The 20,375-nt window shown below is 31.6% G+C and overlaps 2 protein-coding genes across 2 annotated transcripts; one reads left to right on the forward strand and one right to left on the reverse strand.

The window, feature by feature from the left end:
- Positions 1 to 892: 892 nt before the first annotated feature.
- On the forward strand, positions 893 to 10,690 carry LOC114196166 (tetraketide alpha-pyrone reductase 1-like). Its single transcript, XM_028086722.1, has 6 exons — positions 893 to 1,122; positions 1,237 to 1,406; positions 1,490 to 1,681; positions 1,793 to 1,955; positions 2,135 to 2,333; positions 10,447 to 10,690. Exons 1-6 carry the CDS (start codon positions 960 to 962, stop codon positions 10,589 to 10,591), a joined length of 1,032 nt encoding a protein of 343 aa, XP_027942523.1. The 5' UTR covers positions 893 to 959; the 3' UTR covers positions 10,592 to 10,690.
- A 3,663-nt stretch (positions 10,691 to 14,353) lies between these two features.
- On the reverse strand, positions 14,354 to 16,487 carry LOC114181242 (tetraketide alpha-pyrone reductase 1-like). The gene is made up of 6 exons (XM_028067647.1): positions 16,258 to 16,487; positions 15,974 to 16,143; positions 15,699 to 15,890; positions 15,425 to 15,587; positions 15,047 to 15,245; positions 14,354 to 14,575 (listed from the first exon to the last, which is right to left on the reverse strand). Exons 1-6 carry the CDS (start codon positions 16,418 to 16,420, stop codon positions 14,431 to 14,433), a joined length of 1,032 nt encoding a protein of 343 aa, XP_027923448.1. The 5' UTR covers positions 16,421 to 16,487; the 3' UTR covers positions 14,354 to 14,430.
- Between the last annotated feature and the right edge of the window lie 3,888 nt (positions 16,488 to 20,375).

Consider the following 20,375-nt stretch of genomic DNA (forward strand, 5'->3'; position numbering starts at 1 on the left):
GTCCTCTCAATTATTATATTTTTAATTTAAATAATTATTTATAATAAAAAAATAATTTTCAATTTTATTATTTTATTAATTTTAGTAGTTATTTTTTTGAATTAAAATAATTGTTCAAATATAAAGATAAATGAACAATAAAACAAATAAAAAGGATAAGTAATTGAAACATGATCGATACATAATAACTAAACATTAAATGTGTATCAAACCATAATAATGAAAATAAAAAAATAATAACTATTATGATAGTTATATTTCTTATTAATAATAATAATATTAAAAATTATAGTTAATAATAATAATAATAATTATTATTATTATAATTATAGTTAGAGTTGATAATAATAATTATTATTATAATATAATTGATAATAACAATAATAACTATATTATAATTGATAATAATAATATTAAAATAAAATAATTATAATTTATAATAATGATAATAATAATAACAATTATATTTATAATAATAATAATTATTATTATTATAGATAATAATAAAAATTAATATGTGGGTTAAAAATATAATATTTTCAGAATGCCAATTTTTAAAATTAAATATGATGGTAATAATAATAATAATATTTATAATAATAATACCTATAATAATATTATTTATAATTAATATTATAGTTAAAGTAATAAATAAATAAAAATTAAAAATAAATTGAATTTTTTATGATTTGAATCCGAATACTTTTGTATCAAAAGTTTAAAATAACGAAAAAACTAATTATTCGCATATTTAGAATCGCATAGCTAACTATGGGCTATAATTTAATTTGATCCGCATGGTTCGCGTTTTTTGCATGTCTATTTGCCTATGTATTTCTATCGAGCCATGCGCTCTTCCGAACAACACTTTGTTTCTTTTAAAACCTCAGTTTGAGATTCATTGAACATTGCACAAACTCAACACTCGGCTAAGAGCACAGAGCAGAAGAACATAACCCATGGAAGAGGAAGAGGAAGAGGAAGAGGAAAAAGTGAAAGTGGAAGATGAAATGGAAAAATTAGTGTGTGTTACCGGAGCTTCCGGTAACATTGGTTCCTGGATCGTCAAGCTTCTTCTACAACGCCGTTACAATAACGTGAGGGCCACCGTTCGCGACACAAGTACGTGTTTTTTTTTTGTGTTCTATAACTTTTGTTTTCGTCGGTGATTATTAGTGGTGATGGTGATGCATTACCATTTGGAAGATTAAAGATTGGATAATTTGCGATGTGCAGATGATCCCAAAAAGGTAAAGCACTTGCTCAGATGTGATGCCACGAAGGAGAGATTGAAACTCTTCAAAGCCGATCTTCTAGAAGAAGGTTCCTTTGACTCTGCCGTTGAAGGTTGTACCATTGTGTTCCACACTGCTTCTCACTTTTTCGAAGATGCCAAGGATCCACAGGTTTGTTTCGATTGCAATTCGATTTGTTCACTTGTTTCATCTGTGGCCGTATAATAATTTGTTTTCGCTTTTATGTATTTCAGACTGAGTTGTTGGATCCAGCTGTGAAGGGGACTCTGAATGTTCTGAAATCGTGCGCGAAATCGCCGACGCTGAAGCGAGTGATTCTAACTTCTTGTATTGCTGCAGTTGCGTTCAACGAGAGGCCTAAAAACCCTAATGTAGTGGTTGACGAGACTTGGTATTCTGACCCAGAATACTGTAAGAGAAATGGGGTATGTTCTGTTTCATCTCATAAACTTTCATTACATCTTAATCCTTACTACTATACTATATTATATCACCTTGTTCTTCACATTTCTTGCTATTTCTTATTTGTGTTTTAGTTATGGTATAACCTCTCAAAGACTTTGGTCGAAGATGCTGCCTGGAAATTTGCGAAAGAAAACAATATTGACTTGGTTATAATGAACCCAGGATTGGTTATCGGACCTCTCTTGCCACCAGTACTTAATACTAGTTCTGCTGCAATTTTGAATTTAATTAATGGTAATTACTATTTACTTTTTGATCCAACTCAAGCTATGTTATGGAAGTAATAAAAGAATAATTAAGGAAATAAATTAAAATGGAATATGAAAGGGAGGGATAATAGTTATGTTACGATATTTTGCTGAACTAATAATTCTTTTATAATTGAAGAAACTGTTCCATGTCCTTTGATACAGGTTCGCAAACATTTAAAAATGAAACTTTGGGATTTGTGGACGTGAGAGATGTTGCATCTGCTCATCTTTTTGTAATGGGGTATCCTGCGGGGCATCCTTCGTACAGTGGAAGATATTTACTAGTTCAGAGGGTGGCACACTACTCAGATATTGTGAAGATTTTACGTGGTTTATACCCAACATTGAAACTTCCGGAGAAGTGAGTATAATTATTTTCAGTTTCAAGATTGCATACAATTCGTGTAAAACCTGAACATCCATTATAATTTACTAAAATCAAAAAAAAGTTACTATACAACTGGTGTGGGATAGTATATCCTTTCTTAGCATGGGATTATATATGATGATGTTTTTCATACATGAATGGTCAGGAATAAAAAATTTTAAGTCTACCTTAATTATATAAAACCAGCTTAAATTAAGGTGAGGTTTTCATTCCAATTATATATTATAAAATTATTGTTAGCATATACAGAATATGATCCTAATATTAATTCTAACAATTAATCATAAGTTATATCACTCATTAACATGCTGTAAATTGTAAACAGAAGCATATCTGAATTAGCCATAATAATGATGTTCCCTTCTTTAGAGCACTACTGATCCATTGATCTTCTTCCTGTAGAGCACCCTTATTTTCCTTTGGTTTTCTCTCTTGATGGGGATAGAGAGAAAGGAACATGAACTTCAGAAGTACGTTATGTCTCTATATGCTCTCAGAAGGGGACCACAACCATTTTAAACTGTTAATTACTTAAGTTTTAGTATTTCTAATTTGACCCCTCATCAAATTAGAAATTACTTTATGGTCTCTACACAATATTTATTTTCATGACATATGCCTTTAGCCAAAACTTTAATTTAGTCAGATCACTTTATTATTTGGCTTAATAAATAATGGCTCTAACACATTTAATTATGTATCATATATATGCATGACCCAAAATTGCTAACAATCTCCCACTGGTCACAAATACATATGTCCTTACAATCTTATAAATGTGTTAGACTTTATGAGCTCAAAATTGTCATTATATTACTTGAGCATACTCCAAAAGTCCCGTCCAGTTTTTTTATTGCATCAATCGCAACTAAAACCAACAATGATCACTAATTCTGACACAACCAAATGACATGGATTCATCATGAAATGTGTAGCATGAAAAATTATGTGAAGGTGATTTGTACACACACATCTATTTTCAACTGGCCCAAACTTTAACTTAATGAGATTGATATAATAATCTTAATGTACAAAGTGAAATAATTAAAACCACATATTTATAGATAATCAAATATGTTTGAAAGTTCAATGTATGCATACAAGAAATTAAACATAGAACACAAAACATATGAAAATGTCTATCTCCCACTAAACCTCAGATTCCTCAAATTGTAAAACACTCATGTGAGCAACATGCTCATGAAAGACCTTGGGTGGAAGTCCTTTGGTTAGAGGATCTACAATCATGGAGGTTGTCCCTAAATGTTCTATGGAAATTTGCCCACTATGTACTCTTTCCTTAACAACTAGGAACTTAATGTCGATGTGCTTTGACTTAGTCGAACTCCTATTGTTGTTGGAATACAATACAGCTGATTTGTTGTCACAATATAACTTAAGTGGTCTTTCAATGCCTTCCACAATTTTCAGCCCTGTGACAATTTCTCAGCCATATTCCGTGATTAGATGTCTCAAAGCATGCTACAAATTCTGCTGCCATGGTGGATGAAGCTGTAAGGGTTTGCTTGACATTGCGCCAAGAAACTGCACCACCTGCCAACATAAAAATGTAACATGAAGTAGATTTCAAGCTATCTTGACATCCTGCAAAATCTGAGTCAAAAAACCAGTGATCTCCAACTGGTCTAACCTCCTGTATGTGAGCATATAACCTTTTGTTCTCTTTAAATATCTCATGGCGCTCTTTGCTGCTTTCTAATGGTCCATTCCTGGATTGCTTAAGTATATGCCTAGAACCCCAACTATGTATGCTATGTCTGGACGCGTACATACTTGGACATACATCAAACTCCCTACCGCTGATGCATAAGAAATCTTCTACATTTCCTCAATTTCCAAATTCCCCTTTGGGCACTGATTGAGACTGAACTTGTCTCCCTTAGCAACTGGAGTGTCCCCGAATTTACATTCATGCATGCTAAACCTTTTAAGAATTTTATCGATATACCTCCTTTGTGATAATCCTAAAATACTCCGAGATCGATCTCGGTGTATCTGAATTCCTAATAATACAAAGGAGGCGTCATCAACAACTTTCATTTCAAAATTCTTTGACAGAAATTTCTTGGTTTCGTGCAATATGTATATATCATTAGTGGCAAGCAGAATGTCATCAACATACAAGATCAGGAAAATATATTTGCTCCCCTTAAACTTGTGATACACACAATCATCAACAAGATTCATCTCGAAGCCAAATGACAGAATTACTTGATGAAATTTATGGTACCATTGACGGGATGTTTGTTTTAGTCCATAAATGAATTTTTTTCAATTTGCAAACCATATTCTTTAGGTCTCTTGACACAAAATTTTTTGGTTGCACCATATAGATCGTCTCATCAATGTCACCATTGAGAAACGCCGTTTTGACATCCATTTGATGAAGCTCCAAATCATAATGTGCAACAAGATCCATAATTGTTCTAAAAGAGTCTTTTGATGAAACTAGAGAAAAAGTCTCTTTAAAGTCAATCCCTTCTTTTTGAGTAAATCCCTTAGCTACAAGACGAGCTTTATACCTCTCCACATTACCTCTAAAATCCCGTTTGGTCTTAAATAACCATTTACAACCAATGGGTTTCACACCCTCTAGTAATGGAACAAGTTCCCAAACCTTATTGTCTTGCATGGATTTATACTCTTCACTCATTGCTTCAATCTATTTTTCTGAATTAGGATCATGTATGGCTTGACGGACGATGATTGGATCATCTTCCATCACACCATTGTTAGGATCTTCATTTTCTTGGAGAAATACAACATAATCATCTGAAATGGCACTTCTCCTTTCTCTCATGGATCTCCGCAAAGGTGTTGGCTCATGAAGCATAGGTTGTTGAGGATCTTGAGTTTGTTCTTCACGAATACCCAAATCATCTTGAGTATGGGGTTCATCGGCAATGTTTTGTGGAGGTTCCGAACTTACTTCATCAAAAGTAACTATTTGAATCAGTTCTGGAATTTTTACCGATTCTTCCTCCAAGACAAATTTCCTAATCTTATTCTTCCCCCAAACTCAATATCCTCAAAAAATGCAGCAGTCCCTATCTCAAAAATTGTCTTTAATGTGAGATCATAAAATTTATATCCCTTGGATCTTTCAGAATAACCAATAAAGTAACTACTTACTGTTCGAGAGTCCAATTTCTTTTCATTTGGCTTATAAGGCCTTGCCTCAGCTGGACAACCCCACACATGGAATTGCTTTAGACTAGGCTTTCGCCCAATCCAAAGCTCATAAGGTGTTTTGGTACCTGTTTTAGTTGGTACTCTGTTTAGAATATAAGATGTTGTCTTTAGTGCCTCCCCCTATAGTGACTCTGGTAAGGTGGAATGACAAATCATACTCCTTACCATATCCTTAAGAGTCTAGTTTCGTTTCTCAGCGGCATGGTGTACTGTGGGACAATTTCACATTCCTCTAGGTACTTGGCAAAAGGTCTTGGACGCTGTTCACCTGATCCATCATATCTGTCATAGTACTCACCACCACGGTCAGATCTAACAGACTTAATTTTTTTGTTGAGTTGATTTTCAACTTCAACTTTAAAAGATTTGAACACATCCAAAAACTGTGATTTTTCATGTATAAGAAATAAGTATGCATATCTTGAGTAATCGTCTATGAATGATATAAAGTATTGCTGACCATTCCATGAAGGTGTAGGAAATGGCCCACAAATATTCGTATGAATCAACTCTAAGACGCCTGAAGTTCTATATGCACCTAATCTCTCCGCTTTGGTCTGTTTGCCCTTAATGCATTAAAAACAAACATCAAAGTTTGTGAAGTCAATGGACTCTAAGATTCCATTTGACACAAGTCGTTTAAATTTATTTTTAGAGATGTGACCTAAGCGCTTGTGTCATAATGCTCCCGAGTGAGTATTGTCAATTTTACATTTAGTACCACGAGATTCTGTATTGAGGGTTTCATTATAGGTGGTCACAGTATCAAGCAAATATAGATTATCATAAGCCAAAAGTGAACCAGTTCCAACAATATTTGAATTAAAAGACAAATTGAATTCATTATTTCCAAATGAACAAGAATAACCTGATTTGTCCAAATAAGAAACTGAAATTAAATTTCGTCTAAATGATGGCACAACAAAAGTGTCTTTCAAATCCAAATAAAAATCAGTACATAACAATAATCTAAAATGCCCAATAGTCTCCACCTCCACCGATTTGCCATCACCAGTGCAATAAGGGCTTTTTGCCCCGGTCATTTTCTTCATTTTGCCTCGGGTCTGGAACCGAGGCATATTGGGGTGAGGCCAAAAGGTACCTCTTTTGGCCTCGGTTGTTACCCGAAACCATAAAGTCTCTTTTATGCCTCGGTTCTAACTGAACCGGAGCCATAGGTAAAAATATTTTTTTTAATTAAAATTTTCACGAGACATGTCCCTCTGCACGTTCTTGATGATAGGTTTAACGGACCTCCGCGTCACCACCGTCATCCGCCTCATTCTCCTTCTCTTCTTCCTCCTCCTCCGCCTCCTCCTCCGCTTCCCTGCAATACAACATCACACCGAATCAGAACCCCGTCCCAGCACAAAGCTCTCACATTTCATCTTCCCCAAACGTTCACACCCAAGAACAAATCAGAAATAGAGAAACAGAGAGTCGGAGTCTCGGACAGGAGTGGTCGTTGTCGTGGCGGCCGGAGGGCTGGTTTCCTTGGTGCTCGCGGACCCAGTGTCGGTGGCTGGCGTGGTGGCAGCGAATGCGTGCCGGCGTCAATCGTTGACGTAGTCCCAGGCGAGCAGGGCCGCGCAGCCGTGAGAGGGATTAGGGTTTGCGTTGCGTTGTCCACCGTGAAGACTGTAGCGGCGGCGGTTCCGAGGGTGACGGAGACTCTGCGTTGCGTTGTTCTCCTCTTCGTAAACCAGTTCTTCCGTGAGGAGAGTGAGGAGAGTGTGCGCAGAGGGGAACAGTGAGTGTGGGGTGGTGGTGGAACAGTGAGGAGAGTGTGCGCAGAGGGGAAGAGTGAGGAGAGTGTTGTCGCAGAGAGAGATGGAGCAGCGGCGCGCGAGGAAGAAGTAAAGGAGATGCCCTAATTAAAGTATATGGCCTCGGTTCAATTAATAACCGAGGCATATAGCCCTATTTGGTCCCGGTTCAGTGCCACCCGAGGCCAAAGACGTAACCGCTAGTGGCATTTTTGAAATTTCTAGTCACCTTTTTGGCTTCGGGTCTATTCAACCGAAGCATATAAGGACCTTTTGGCACCGGTTTTTTTTGAACCGAAGCCTATAACCCCTTTTGGTTTCGGGCTTTTCTTGAACCGAGGCATAAAAGTTGCTTGAAATTGCAAAAATGTCACCGCGCCGTTATATGCTTCGGTTCCTTACCAACCGAGACCTATAAAGCGAGGTAAAAATGCAATTTTGCACTAGTGCATCTCCAACGTATATCCATCTTTCATAATCAGTTGGCTTCCGGTAGTTTAGGTAACCCTTCATAGAAACACTGATGTTAGTAGTTGCACCTAAGTCTAACCACCAAGTGTTACTAGGTACTGACGCTAAATTGACTTCAGAACAGACCAAAGTAAGAAACATACCTTCCTTTGCACGCCAAACATGATATTTGGCACATTTCTTTTTTACGTGTCCAGTCTTATTGCAAAAGAAACATTTGCTTTCCTGAGATTGTTTCTTTTGTTCTGGACCCTTAGCAGCTTCCTTCTTGGGATCCTCCGATCTCTTCCTTTTACCCTTAGCCTTTGAGGTGCTTGCAAAATCATCACCTTTTGTCTTGTCTTGCTTTAGTCTTTCCTCTTCTTGCACACAGTATGAAATAAGTTCATTAAGAGACCATTTATCCTTTTGACAATTATAAGATATTTTAAACTGATTAAACTGTGCAGGAAGAGAAATCAACACCAAATGAATGAGTAAGTCTTCTCAGAGTTCAAGCTTTAGTGCCTTGAGTTTGAAAACAATATTAGACATGCTCATAATGTATTCCCTGATATTTCTTTTGCCTTAATATTTCATGGAGATCAAGTTTTGAAGAAGAGTGCTTGCCTCCGCCTTATCGCTTTTTGCAAAGCGCTTCTCAATCTCAGCAAGGAATTCTTTGGCAGTTGTTATGTCTTCAGAAATAGTGCCCCTAAACACCTCCGGGATGCCACGCTTAATGATCATTATGCTCATGTGGTTTGAGCAATCCCACTTCTCATAATCCCTCCTTTGTTCTATACGCCGTAAGAGTAAGGGGTTGCTCAGTCCTTAACGCAAGATCTAGATCCATGCAGCCAAGAATAATTTCAATGTTCTCCTTCCAGTCCTTAAAATTTGTTCCATTGAGGATCGGAACATAATTCACATTGACAAATACAGAAGCAATTGTAGCTGTATATAAAAAAAGAGGAATTAACTTATTAAGCTCACATAATAAAATAAATCATTATAAATATATTCAAATAATGGTTTAACACATTCCAAGACACCCAATGCACCATTAATATCAAGTCTTTGGACAGTAATATCAACTGCTAGTGGTATCTTGTTGTAATGATCAAACATTGATAATAAAGCACGTCCAACAACAAACCAATCTTTGGATTAATTTATCATCGACAAAGCAAATTCTTATAATTATCACATGTTTATCATCACAAGTGTGTATACAATCCAGCCAAATATTAATCTTCCTTCGGATCAATCAATACCCGTATGAACTATCTACTCAAGAGAAGTCACTTTGATGACTTCTTGATTCAATTAACTCATTTAAAATTAAACAAAACTAGAATTTAATTATTTATTTATTCCAAAACCAAATATATTTATTTATATTTCAATAAATACTTATGTTCAAATATCTTAAACCCAAAATTCAAATGAATTAATTTAATTTAATTCAATTAGGGTTTTATCTATCTCCTTTACGAACGCACCATCGTGACTCATGTCGCAGTTTGCATATCCACCTCTGCGAACCATCACTGCACCTGATGCGAAACCCCACCGTGAGTAGCGCACATCCTCTGCAGCTTCACCACGGCCAAAAAACCAGGACCGCATTCCACCATCACAGACGCGAGCAGACCCACCATGCAGCCACCTGCGACAAGGAAGCACCAGCCACTACGATTCGAAAAACTGTCCGAGATGCGAGCTCTACGTCGCGCACCTGAGCCGCCATCGAAGAACCACCACCACTGGCGCTGATGCAAAACCCCTATCGTCGTTACAGTGAAAAACCACCACTGCGAATCAGATCGGCGCCGCTGCGAGCCACCTCCACCGCGATGTAATCCCACCCTCGACGCGAACCACCGCAACAGAGATTGCGCTCCGCTGTGACGATGACGCTGCCGGAGACGAAAAACGTCGATGAAAAACAGACCACCGCACCACATCATCTCGAGCCCACGCAAAGAAGGAAAACAGGTTCACCGTGAAAGAGAAAAACGAACCACCGTCGCACAGGAAGAAGATATCATGGTTCGCGCAGGAATTAAAAAAAAAAAAGGTTTGGGGTCACATACTAATTTCAAATCATGTACCTGAATTAGCCATTATTATGATGTTCCTTGCTTTACTGATCTTCCTCTTCCTCCCGTACCCGTATTTCTTCTACCTTTGGTTTTCTCTCTTGATGACGATAGAAAGAAAGGAATAGATAATTGAAAAGTAAGTACATTATATCTGTATATGCTTTCAGAAGGGGACCACAACCATTTTAAAATGTTAATACTTTTAGTATTTCATCACTTTATTATTTGGCTTAATAAATAATGGCCCTAACACATTTAATTATGTGTCATATATATGCATGACCTAAAATTCCTAACAATGATTTTATATCTAGTCGATGTAAGACTTCCAATATAATTTCTCAAATTGAGGTATATACATCTCATGTGTGAGACTATAAATGAGTGGTCCAATAACGATCCGATTGTGTGTGGAACAATATGTTCAAAAAATCTGGTTAGGATAGAGTCTAACCTCACTTTGATATTATGTTTTATAAGTAAATAGTTGAAGCTTGTCTTGGGTTTGATCTTTCTAATATCGTTTTGCTCTGTCAACAATATTACCAGGTGTATAGATGATAGGCCATATGATCCAATCTTCCAGGTTTCGAAGGAAAAATCAAAGCGAATGTTGTCTTACCCTTTTTCTTTCGAAAGAAGTCTCAAGGATACTGTAGAGAGCTCGAAGGAAAAGAAGTTTATCAAATTTTAAGTTGTTTCCCTTCAAGAAGCGTAGAAACCTTCTTTAGTTGTTCACTTGGCTTCTTATGCTCATGCATGAATATTATATATCAGAACTGTTATTTGCCATTCGTACTCTAATTTCTTATTTTAATATCTAAATTTATCTCAAATACCACACAGAAAGTGTCTTTGACGGGAAGAAAATATACATGGTTTGTGGTTTAGGCCTATAAATAGTTTGGCTAAGAGTAGAATAAACAAAATGATAGTATTGGGTGAATGGTAGTAAATAATTAGCACTTGACAGACATATATTTCATATCAATGGGTTCTCTAAGCCGTTTGGGCTACTGGATGTGTGTGAGAGGATATGATGAATTAGTAAAGAATTGGTGGAGCAATTATCCTAGAAAGGGATGTCGACTTTTTCCATTTTAAAGAAAAAATTGGAATGATTAAAGCAAGATTCAAATATTTGGAACAAGGTGGAGTTTGTATATTTAAATCATTTAAAGCAAAACATTATTAAAAATCGGAGAATTAGATTATCATGCATATTAAATCGGTCTCTTTGATGTTTCTTGTGAACCTTAGTTTTCTAATTCCTTCATCACATATTAATGTTTTCATGCTGATTATCTATGCTATAATATTACTTTATGATTTTGCATAAGTACTTCAATTTCAATATCACATACATTGATTATCATGCAACGTACTGTTGATTTTACTTGAAAGCAAATTATATTGTTTGATATAACTAGTATTCTTAACGAGATGAAAACAATTGTTCTTTCACATTAGAGAATGTCGTGAGAAAAATAGATAAAATATGAAAGAGAGAAAATAAAAGAAATTCTTTAACATAAATTAAAATATATAAAAATGGAAGGAGAATGTGAATAGTAATTCATGATGGATGAATTGTAAAAGTAAAATTCTACTCATCTTTTAACAAACTTAAATTTAAATTTGGTTCCTATATTTAAATTTTTTATTATATTTTTCTATATTTTTCAAATAGAGTCAATTTGGTCTCTTTTCTTAGATTAGTGTAAGTGACATTTAAAGAACGACGATTTGGCAATCTGAAATAGACATGTATCATATTTTTCAAAACTTAAGTTGAATTGCATACTTACACATGACAATGTTGTCCCTTTTAAGGCGTTTTAAAAAGTCAAAATTGTATTAGTGACAAAATAAAATATTTAAATTTTAGTTTCTTCATTACTTTATTTTTCTAAAATATAAATTATTTATTTCAGTCATTATATAATGAATACATTTATCTAAATGTTGTGTCGAATTTGAATATTGTGGACAAATAAGATCCGACTAGGAGAAGAGATCCCACTAAAGGAGGCTAGCCAAATTTCTTGTTGGCAAAACAAGAGGATTTGTGTTACAAGATTTTGATTGATAATTACAAGGAACTTCAAGCAAATATTGGATTTTTTTTTATATGTAATTGTGTAAGCCTTTTATAATAAGTCTAGTGCATAAAGTGGGTTTGCTTATTAAGAGTTCAAGGGATTGACTCTTAATAAGGAAATTTAGGCTCATTCCACTAAGGAATTAGGGTTTGAGTAGATTTGTGGGTTGACATTACCATATTGATGTAGAGAATGTAAAATTGTATATGCATGAGAACGAAGTAAGTGAGTTCTAAGCTCGACAATATCAATTCATATCATTTCTAATATCTTCCATTCGCTAAGTGCCTTTAACTTCCAAAGTTCATCTTTAATCATTTCTGCACAAATTTTCTTTCTTACATGAAACTCAAAATTATATATTCATTCTTTAGTTTAAATTAGTTATTAATTGTACTATTGATTAGTATTACACGAGTCTCTTAGAAAATGATATTCTAGTCTCATCGGTTGCTACTTGCATGACCTGGTACGTTTGTCGGAGTTTTAACATATAATGACTAATTATTTTTTGTCACTAAATTTAGTCATTATTTAAAGTTTTTCTTGTAGTAAAATGAATTTAGAACAACATATGAAAGACATCTTATGAACATCGTTGACTTTACATGGAGTGGAGCGATTTGGTACTAATTCCATTACTAGATTAATTTTTTACATAATTAGTAATCTGATATTTACTTTTAGATATATATTTTATATATTTTTAATACAATTGAGTCTCGGTATTTGTTAAGTAATCAATTTGGTCTCTTTCACATTAAATTGATATTATAATCAAAAATTAAGTTATCCTCTACTATGAAATTTCTCTGTGTTTTGTTTTCTTCCTTAATCTTTCTCCACCTTCCTTCACCACACCTCCAACTCTCACCACCTCACTTCCAAACAACATCAATTTAATAAAAGGGTTAAATTAATTTTATTTAATGAATATTATAAAAAATATGTAGTGCTCAATGTAAATCATAAATCTAAATATAGAATCAAATTATTAATTAATTTTTTATAATATAATTAAAGTTAAAGAAAATACTACTTTTTTCATATAATTTATTTAAAAAAATAGTACAAAGACATAATTTCATCCACGTATAATTTTAAATAAACTCTAATAATATTACATGAAATTTAAATATTAAAATTATACTTTATTTAAATATATTATTTTAATTTCTCCACATATCTAAGATCAACAATTGATCAGAAAATCCATAGAACAATGTGGACCCAGCGCTACAGGAGCATGTTAGAGGGGAACAGTAGGTGCAGGAAACCACAGAAGTAGAAAACCTGTTGCAATGCATGTTACAACGGTTACCTAAAACAAAGAACCGGAGTTTCACCGAGTGGAAAAAAGTTCGTTCAAATTTGATTTTCAAAACGAAAATCTTGAGACGACAATGCTTCCAACCAAAAAAGAATAAAGGTTTAAGTTTCTTAACACATCAGTAAAATTTTACTTTTACAATTCACCCATCATCAATTACTATTCACATTCTCCTTCCTTTTTTATATATTTTAATTTATGTTAAAGAATTTCTTTTATTTTCTCTCTTTCATATTTTATCTATTTTTCTCACGACATTCTCTAATGTGAAAGAACAATTGTTTTCATCTCGTTAAGAATACTAGTTATATCAAACAATATAATTTGCTTTCAAGTAAAATCAACAGTACGTTGCATGATAATCAATGTATGTGATATTGAAATTGAAGTACTTATGCAAAATCATAAAGTAATATTATAGCATAGATAATCAGCATGAAAACATTAATATGTGATGAAGGAATTAGAAAACTAAGGTTCACAAGAAACATAAAAGAGACCGTGGAAACAAAAGAATTTTGCCTCGATATCTTCTTTTCAAATCTTTGTTATATATAAATTCCGCCCGGTTAAAAAACCCCATCTTCCTCGTCCAATTAATTTAATTCTCCGATTTTTAGTAATGTTTTGCTTTAAATGATTTAAATCTACAAACTCCACCGTGTTCCAAATATTTGAATCTTGCTTTAATCATTCTAATTTTTTTCTTAAAATGGGAAAAGTCGACATCCCTTTCTAGGATAATTGCTCCACCAATTCATCATATCCTCTCACAAAAGCTACACATCCAGTAACCCAAACGGCTCAGAGAACCCATTGGTATGAAATATATGTCTGTCAAGTGCTAATTATTTACTACCATTCACCCAATACTATCATTTTGTTTATTCTACTCTTAGCCAAGGCCTAAAACACAAACCATGTATATTTTCTTCCCGTCAAAGACACTTTCTGTGTGGTATTTGAGATAAATTTAGATATTAAAATAAGAAATTAGAGTACGAATGACAAATATCAGTTCTGATATAATATTCATGCATGAGCATAAGAAGCCAAGTGAACAACTAAAGAAGGTTTCTACGCTTCTTGAAGGGAAACAACTTAAAATTTGATAAACTTCTTTTCCTTCAAGCTCTCTACAGTATCCTTGAGAATTCTTTCGAAAGAAAAATGGAAATACAAAATTCGCTTTGATTTTTCCTTCGAAACCTGGAAGATTGGATCATATGGCCTATCATCTATGCACCTGGTAATATTGACAGAGCGAAACGATATTAGAAAGATGAAACCCAAGACAAGCTTCAATTATTTACGTATAAAATCATAATATCGTACTGAGGTCACAGTCTATCCTAACCAGAATTTTTGGACATATTGTTCCACACATAATCGGATCGTTATTGGACCACTCATTTTTAGTCTCACACATGAGATGTATATACCTCAACTTGAGGAATTGTATTGAAAGTCTCGTCTTGATTAGATATAAGATAATTTCATAATATATAATTAGAATACAAACCTCACTTAATTAGAAGCTGATTTTATACGATTAAGTTAGACTTAAGATCATCATATATAATCCCATGCTAAGAAAGGATATACTATCCCACACCAGTTGTATAGTAACTTTTTTTTGATTTTAGTAAATTATAATGGATGTTCAGGTTTTACACGAATTGTATGCAATCTTGAAACTGAAAATAATTATACTCACTTCTCCGGAAGTTTCAATGTTGGGTATAAACCACGTAAAATCTTCACAATATCTGAGTAGTGTGCCACCCTCTGAACTAGTAAATATCTTCCACTGTACGAAGGATGCCCCGCAGGATACCCCATTACAAAAAGATGAGCAGATGCAACATCTCTCACGTCCACAAATCCCAAAGTTTCATTTTTAAATGTTTGCGAACCTGTATCAAAGGACATGGAACAGTTTCTTCAATTATAAAAGAATTATTAGTTCAGCAAAATATCGTAACATAACTATTATCCCTCCCTTTCATATTCCATTTTAATTTATTTCCTTAATTATTCTTTTATTACTTCCATAACATAGCTTGAGTTGGATCAAAAAGTAAATAGTAATTACCATTAATTAAATTCAAAATTGCAGCAGAACTAGTATTAAGTACTGGTGGCAAGAGAGGTCCGATAACCAATCCTGGGTTCATTATAACCAAGTCAATATTGTTTTCTTTCGCAAATTTCCAGGCAGCATCTTCGACCAAAGTCTTTGAGAGGTTATACCATAACTAAAACACAAATAAGAAATAGCAAGAAATGTGAAGAACAAGGTGATATAATATAGTATAGTAGTAAGGATTAAGATGTAATGAAAGTTTATGAGATGAAACAGAACATACCCCATTTCTCTTACAGTATTCTGGGTCAGAATACCAAGTCTCGTCAACCACTACATTAGGGTTTTTAGGCCTCTCGTTGAACGCAACTGCAGCAATACAAGAAGTTAGAATCACTCGCTTCAGCGTCGGCGATTTCGCGCACGATTTCAGAACATTCAGAGTCCCCTTCACAGCTGGATCCAACAACTCAGTCTGAAATACATAAAAGCGAAAACAAATTATTATACGGCCACAGATGAAACAAGTGAACAAATCGAATTGCAATCGAAACAAACCTGTGGATCCTTGGCATCTTCGAAAAAGTGAGAAGCAGTGTGGAACACAATGGTACAACCTTCAACGGCAGAGTCAAAGGAACCTTCTTCTAGAAGATCGGCTTTGAAGAGTTTCAATCTCTCCTTCGTGGCATCACATCTGAGCAAGTGCTTTACCTTTTTGGGATCATCTGCACATCGCAAATTATCCAATCTTTAATCTTCCAAATGGTAATGCATCACCATCACCACTAATAATCACCGACGAAAACAAAAGTTATAGAACACAAAAAAAAAACACGTACTTGTGTCGCGAACGGTGGCCCTCACGTTATTGTAACGGCGTTGTAGAAGAAGCTTGACGATCCAGGAACCAATGTTACCGGAAGCTCCGGTAACACACACTAATTTTTCCATTTCATCTTCCACTTTCACTTTTTCCTCTTCCTCTTCCTCTTCCTCTTCCATGGGTTATGTTCTTCTGCTCTGTGCTCTTAGCCGAGTGTTGAGTTTGTGCAATGTTCAATGAATCTCAAACTGAGGTTTTAAAAGAAACAAAGTGTTGTTCGGAAGAGCGCATGGCTCGATAGAAATACATAGGCAAATAGACATGCAAAAAACGCGAACCATGCGGATCAAATTAAATTATAGCCCATAGTTAGCTATGCGATTCTAAATATGCGAATAATTAGTTTTTTCGTTATTTTAAACTTTTGATACAAAAGTATTCGGATTCAAATCATAAAAAATTCAATTTATTTTTAATTTTTATTTATTTATTACTTTAACTATAATATTAATTATAAATAATATTATTATAGGTATTATTATTATAAATATTATTATTATTATTACCATCATATTTAATTTTAAAAATTGGCATTCTGAAAATATTATATTTTTAACCCACATATTAATTTTTATTATTATCTATAATAATAATAATTATTATTATTATAAATATAATTGTTATTATTATTATCATTATTATAAATTATAATTATTTTATTTTAATATTATTATTATCAATTATAATATAGTTATTATTGTTATTATCAATTATATTATAATAATAATTATTATTATCAACTCTAACTATAATTATAATAATAATAATAATTATTATTATTATTATTAACTATAATTTTTAATATTATTATTATTAATAAGAAATATAACTATCATAATAGTTATTATTTTTTTATTTTCATTATTATGGTTTGATACACATTTAATGTTTAGTTATTATGTATCGATCATGTTTCAATTACTTATCCTTTTTATTTGTTTTATTGTTCATTTATCTTTATATTTGAACAATTATTTTAATTCAAAAAAATAACTACTAAAATTAATAAAATAATAAAATTGAAAATTATTTTTTTATTATAAATAATTATTTAAATTAAAAATATAATAATTGAGAGGACAAAATTGAAAAAACTAAAAAAGACACCAAAGATGTTTATCTCTTTATATATGTAGTTGTATTATTATTATTATTATTATTATTATTATTATTATTATTATTATTATTAATATAGTGGTATTATTATTATTATTATTATAGTTACACACATATTTTACTTTTATTTATTACAAGATCATATCTATATTACTCGCACTTTTTGTTTGTTTTTTGTTCATTTTATCTCTATGTCTGTGTAATTATTTGAATTAAAAAATAGTTACTAAAATAAGTAAAAGGATAAAATTAAAAAATAATTATTTATTATGAAGAATTATTGAAATTTAACAAATAGTAATTAAGAGGATAAAATTGTAAAAATAAAAGATGACACAAAAAATGAGTATCTCGTAGTTGTTGTTGTATTATTATTATTATTATTATTGTTATTATTACTACGGGATATTATTATTATTATTATTATAGTGAGACACACATCTTAATTTTATTTACTACTTGATTATATTTGTCTTTTTTATTTGTTTTGTTGTTAATGTATATATTTATATATAATTATAGATTATTATCTTTAAAATTAACCTTAGTATTAGCATTGACATTAATATTTATAACTTAAACATTATTATTATTATCATTAGTTTGTTATTATTGGTATAATTATTATTATTATTTTTATTATTATTATTCATAGTGGTGTTATTATTAGAAGTGTTTTTTCTTATTATAAAAAATGTTATTATACTAAATACTTTGGTAAATAGCTTTTTAATCTTTTAAAAAATTTACAATTTATAATTTATACTAATATTAGTATTACTATTTTTAGTGATTAAATAAATATAATAACAATTATATTATTATTTTAAAAATATTTGAAATAAAAAAATTGTGCGTATATGCATCGTCATAGACTATTATAATTAATTCGTAAAATCAATTAATTGCACCACATTTTAATATTAATTTTATTTATTATATTTAAAACCTAATTTACTATTTATTACTTTAATAATAACATTTACAACCATATAACTTAATTTCTATGATATTTATTATTTTATTTTTATATTATTACTATTGTTATCAATTATAACTATTATTATTATTATTATTAAATCTAACTATAACTATAGTTATTATTATTTTTAATTATAATTATTATTATTAACTATAATTATTATGGTCGTTATTATTATCAACTAGAAATATTATTATCATTATTATTAACTATAATTATTTCTATTATTATATTACTATTATTATTATTATTATTATTAAGAACTATAATTATTATAATAGTTACTAGTATAAATATAGGCGTGATAGGCGCTATCATGCGTGTGTGTATGCATTTTTTTTAAATATGCGTAATATTTTATTAGTAAGTAATGATATTGTAATGTTATTAAGTTAATATATAAATAAAATTATATTTATTAAAAATAAAGTAAAATATATCAGAACAGATGAGAGAATAACAATTGACAAAATAAAGATAAAAAAGAAGAAGCATAAATAAACGGTTTTATAAAAAAAAAGCTTGTAAATGTAATATTTAATTTTCAAAAAATTAATAATAAATATATTTGAAGGGTAAAATTGGTATTTTTAAATGTGGGCACAAAAAAAAGAATCATCTTTATATATTGTTATAAATTATTATTATTATTATTATTATTATTATTATTATTATTATTATTATTATTGTTATTGTTGTTGTTGTTGTTTTTATTATTATGATTAAATGCACATTTTACTTTTACTTACTACGTAGGGATCATGATTATATATATTTGAACAATTATTTCAATTCAAAAAATAGTTACTAAAATTAGTAAAATAATAAACTGAAAAATATTTTTTTATCATAAATAATTACTTAAATTTAAAATATAATAATTAAGAGAATAAAATCGAAAAAAAAGACACCAAATATATTTATCTCTTTATGTATATAGTTGCATTAATATTTATTATTATTATTATTACTATTATCATTTTTATCACTACGAGATATTATTATAGTGGTATTATTATTATTATTATTATTATTATTATTATTATTATAGCAAGGAGGGGAGCTTTGGAAAACAAGGAAAAATTCATTGGAATTGTTTGAAGCTAAAACACCAGGTAAGGGGAGCTGCACCTAATTGATTAATGTGTGAATAATTCATGTTTTGGTTGTATGTTGAATGCATGAGAGTCTTTTTCTTTAATTTTTGATGTGAAAATCATGAGATTCACATATAACTGTGTGTTATCGAGATCACGTGATTAAACTGTACACAAATGAAATCTGAAAGCATAATTGGGGTCTTTATGTGCAATTGGGGGATTGGGTTGAATTAGTGGTGCAACCTAGTTCTTTCCGCATAACCTGATGCGGTGTTAAAAAAAACATATCTGTGATCTATTTCGTTTTGTGTGTTCTTACATTTTCATTGGTGGCACTGCAAGGGTAGAATTAAATAAATAAGTTTTTTTCTTTAATAGGTTCAAGACAATGGTTATTTTGATGGGACACTTTCACCTAACCCTTGGTGCTCTCTCTAATTTTACGTGTGGTGACTTATGACTTGCAAGCCTTTTTCGTTTCAAATAAAGTAACCAAGCAAAACCACTTTAGTACACTAAAAGGGGGTCTATGAATTTTCCCATGGAAAGTGTCAGTACGTGTGGATTCCTTGTGTGGCCATGAATCCAAGTTCTTTCTTTTATTCTAGTTGCGGGTCCCATTAGTGTTTAAGATGTATTAAAGTAGTATTATATTGTCCTTGATATTTGTGTGGTTTATACCTTTTACAATGCATATACAATTTACATGATGGATGGATTACGTAATTTCAAAATGGAAGTCATGGTTCACTTTGATTAAAAATGGTATATTATAAGTATTATTATTATAAGAATAATATGATTGAGTGGTAAATGATTGAGTGCAGGAGAGTAGTTTTCTGTGTGGACAAAATAGATTATAGAATAGTTCTATTT

Source organism: Vigna unguiculata, chromosome 1 (genome assembly GCF_004118075.2).
Source record: "Vigna unguiculata cultivar IT97K-499-35 chromosome 1, ASM411807v1, whole genome shotgun sequence".
NCBI classification, from domain to species: Eukaryota; Viridiplantae; Streptophyta; class Magnoliopsida; order Fabales; family Fabaceae; genus Vigna; species Vigna unguiculata.

What these genes read in the sequence shown, in the direction of transcription:
- LOC114181242 (XM_028067647.1), bottom strand. Translation starts at nt 16,420, where the DNA reads ATGGAAGAGGAAGAGGAAGAGGAAGAGGAAAAAGTGAAAGTGGAAGAT. An exon ending in GGCCACCGTTCGCGACACAA is followed by an intron (nt 16,144 to 16,257) that starts GTACGTGTTTTT and finishes TGCGATGTGCAG; the next exon opens with ATGATCCCAAAAAGGTAAAG. An exon ending in ACATTGAAACTTCCGGAGAA is followed by an intron (nt 14,576 to 15,046) that starts GTGAGTATAATT and finishes CAATATTACCAG; the next exon opens with GTGCATAGATGATAGGCCAT.
- LOC114196166 (XM_028086722.1), top strand. Translation starts at nt 960, where the DNA reads ATGGAAGAGGAAGAGGAAGAGGAAGAGGAAAAAGTGAAAGTGGAAGAT. An exon ending in AAGATGCCAAGGATCCACAG is followed by an intron (nt 1,407 to 1,489) that starts GTTTGTTTCGAT and finishes TATGTATTTCAG; the next exon opens with ACTGAGTTGTTGGATCCAGC. An exon ending in AATACTGTAAGAGAAATGGG is followed by an intron (nt 1,682 to 1,792) that starts GTATGTTCTGTT and finishes TTTGTGTTTTAG; the next exon opens with TTATGGTATAACCTCTCAAA.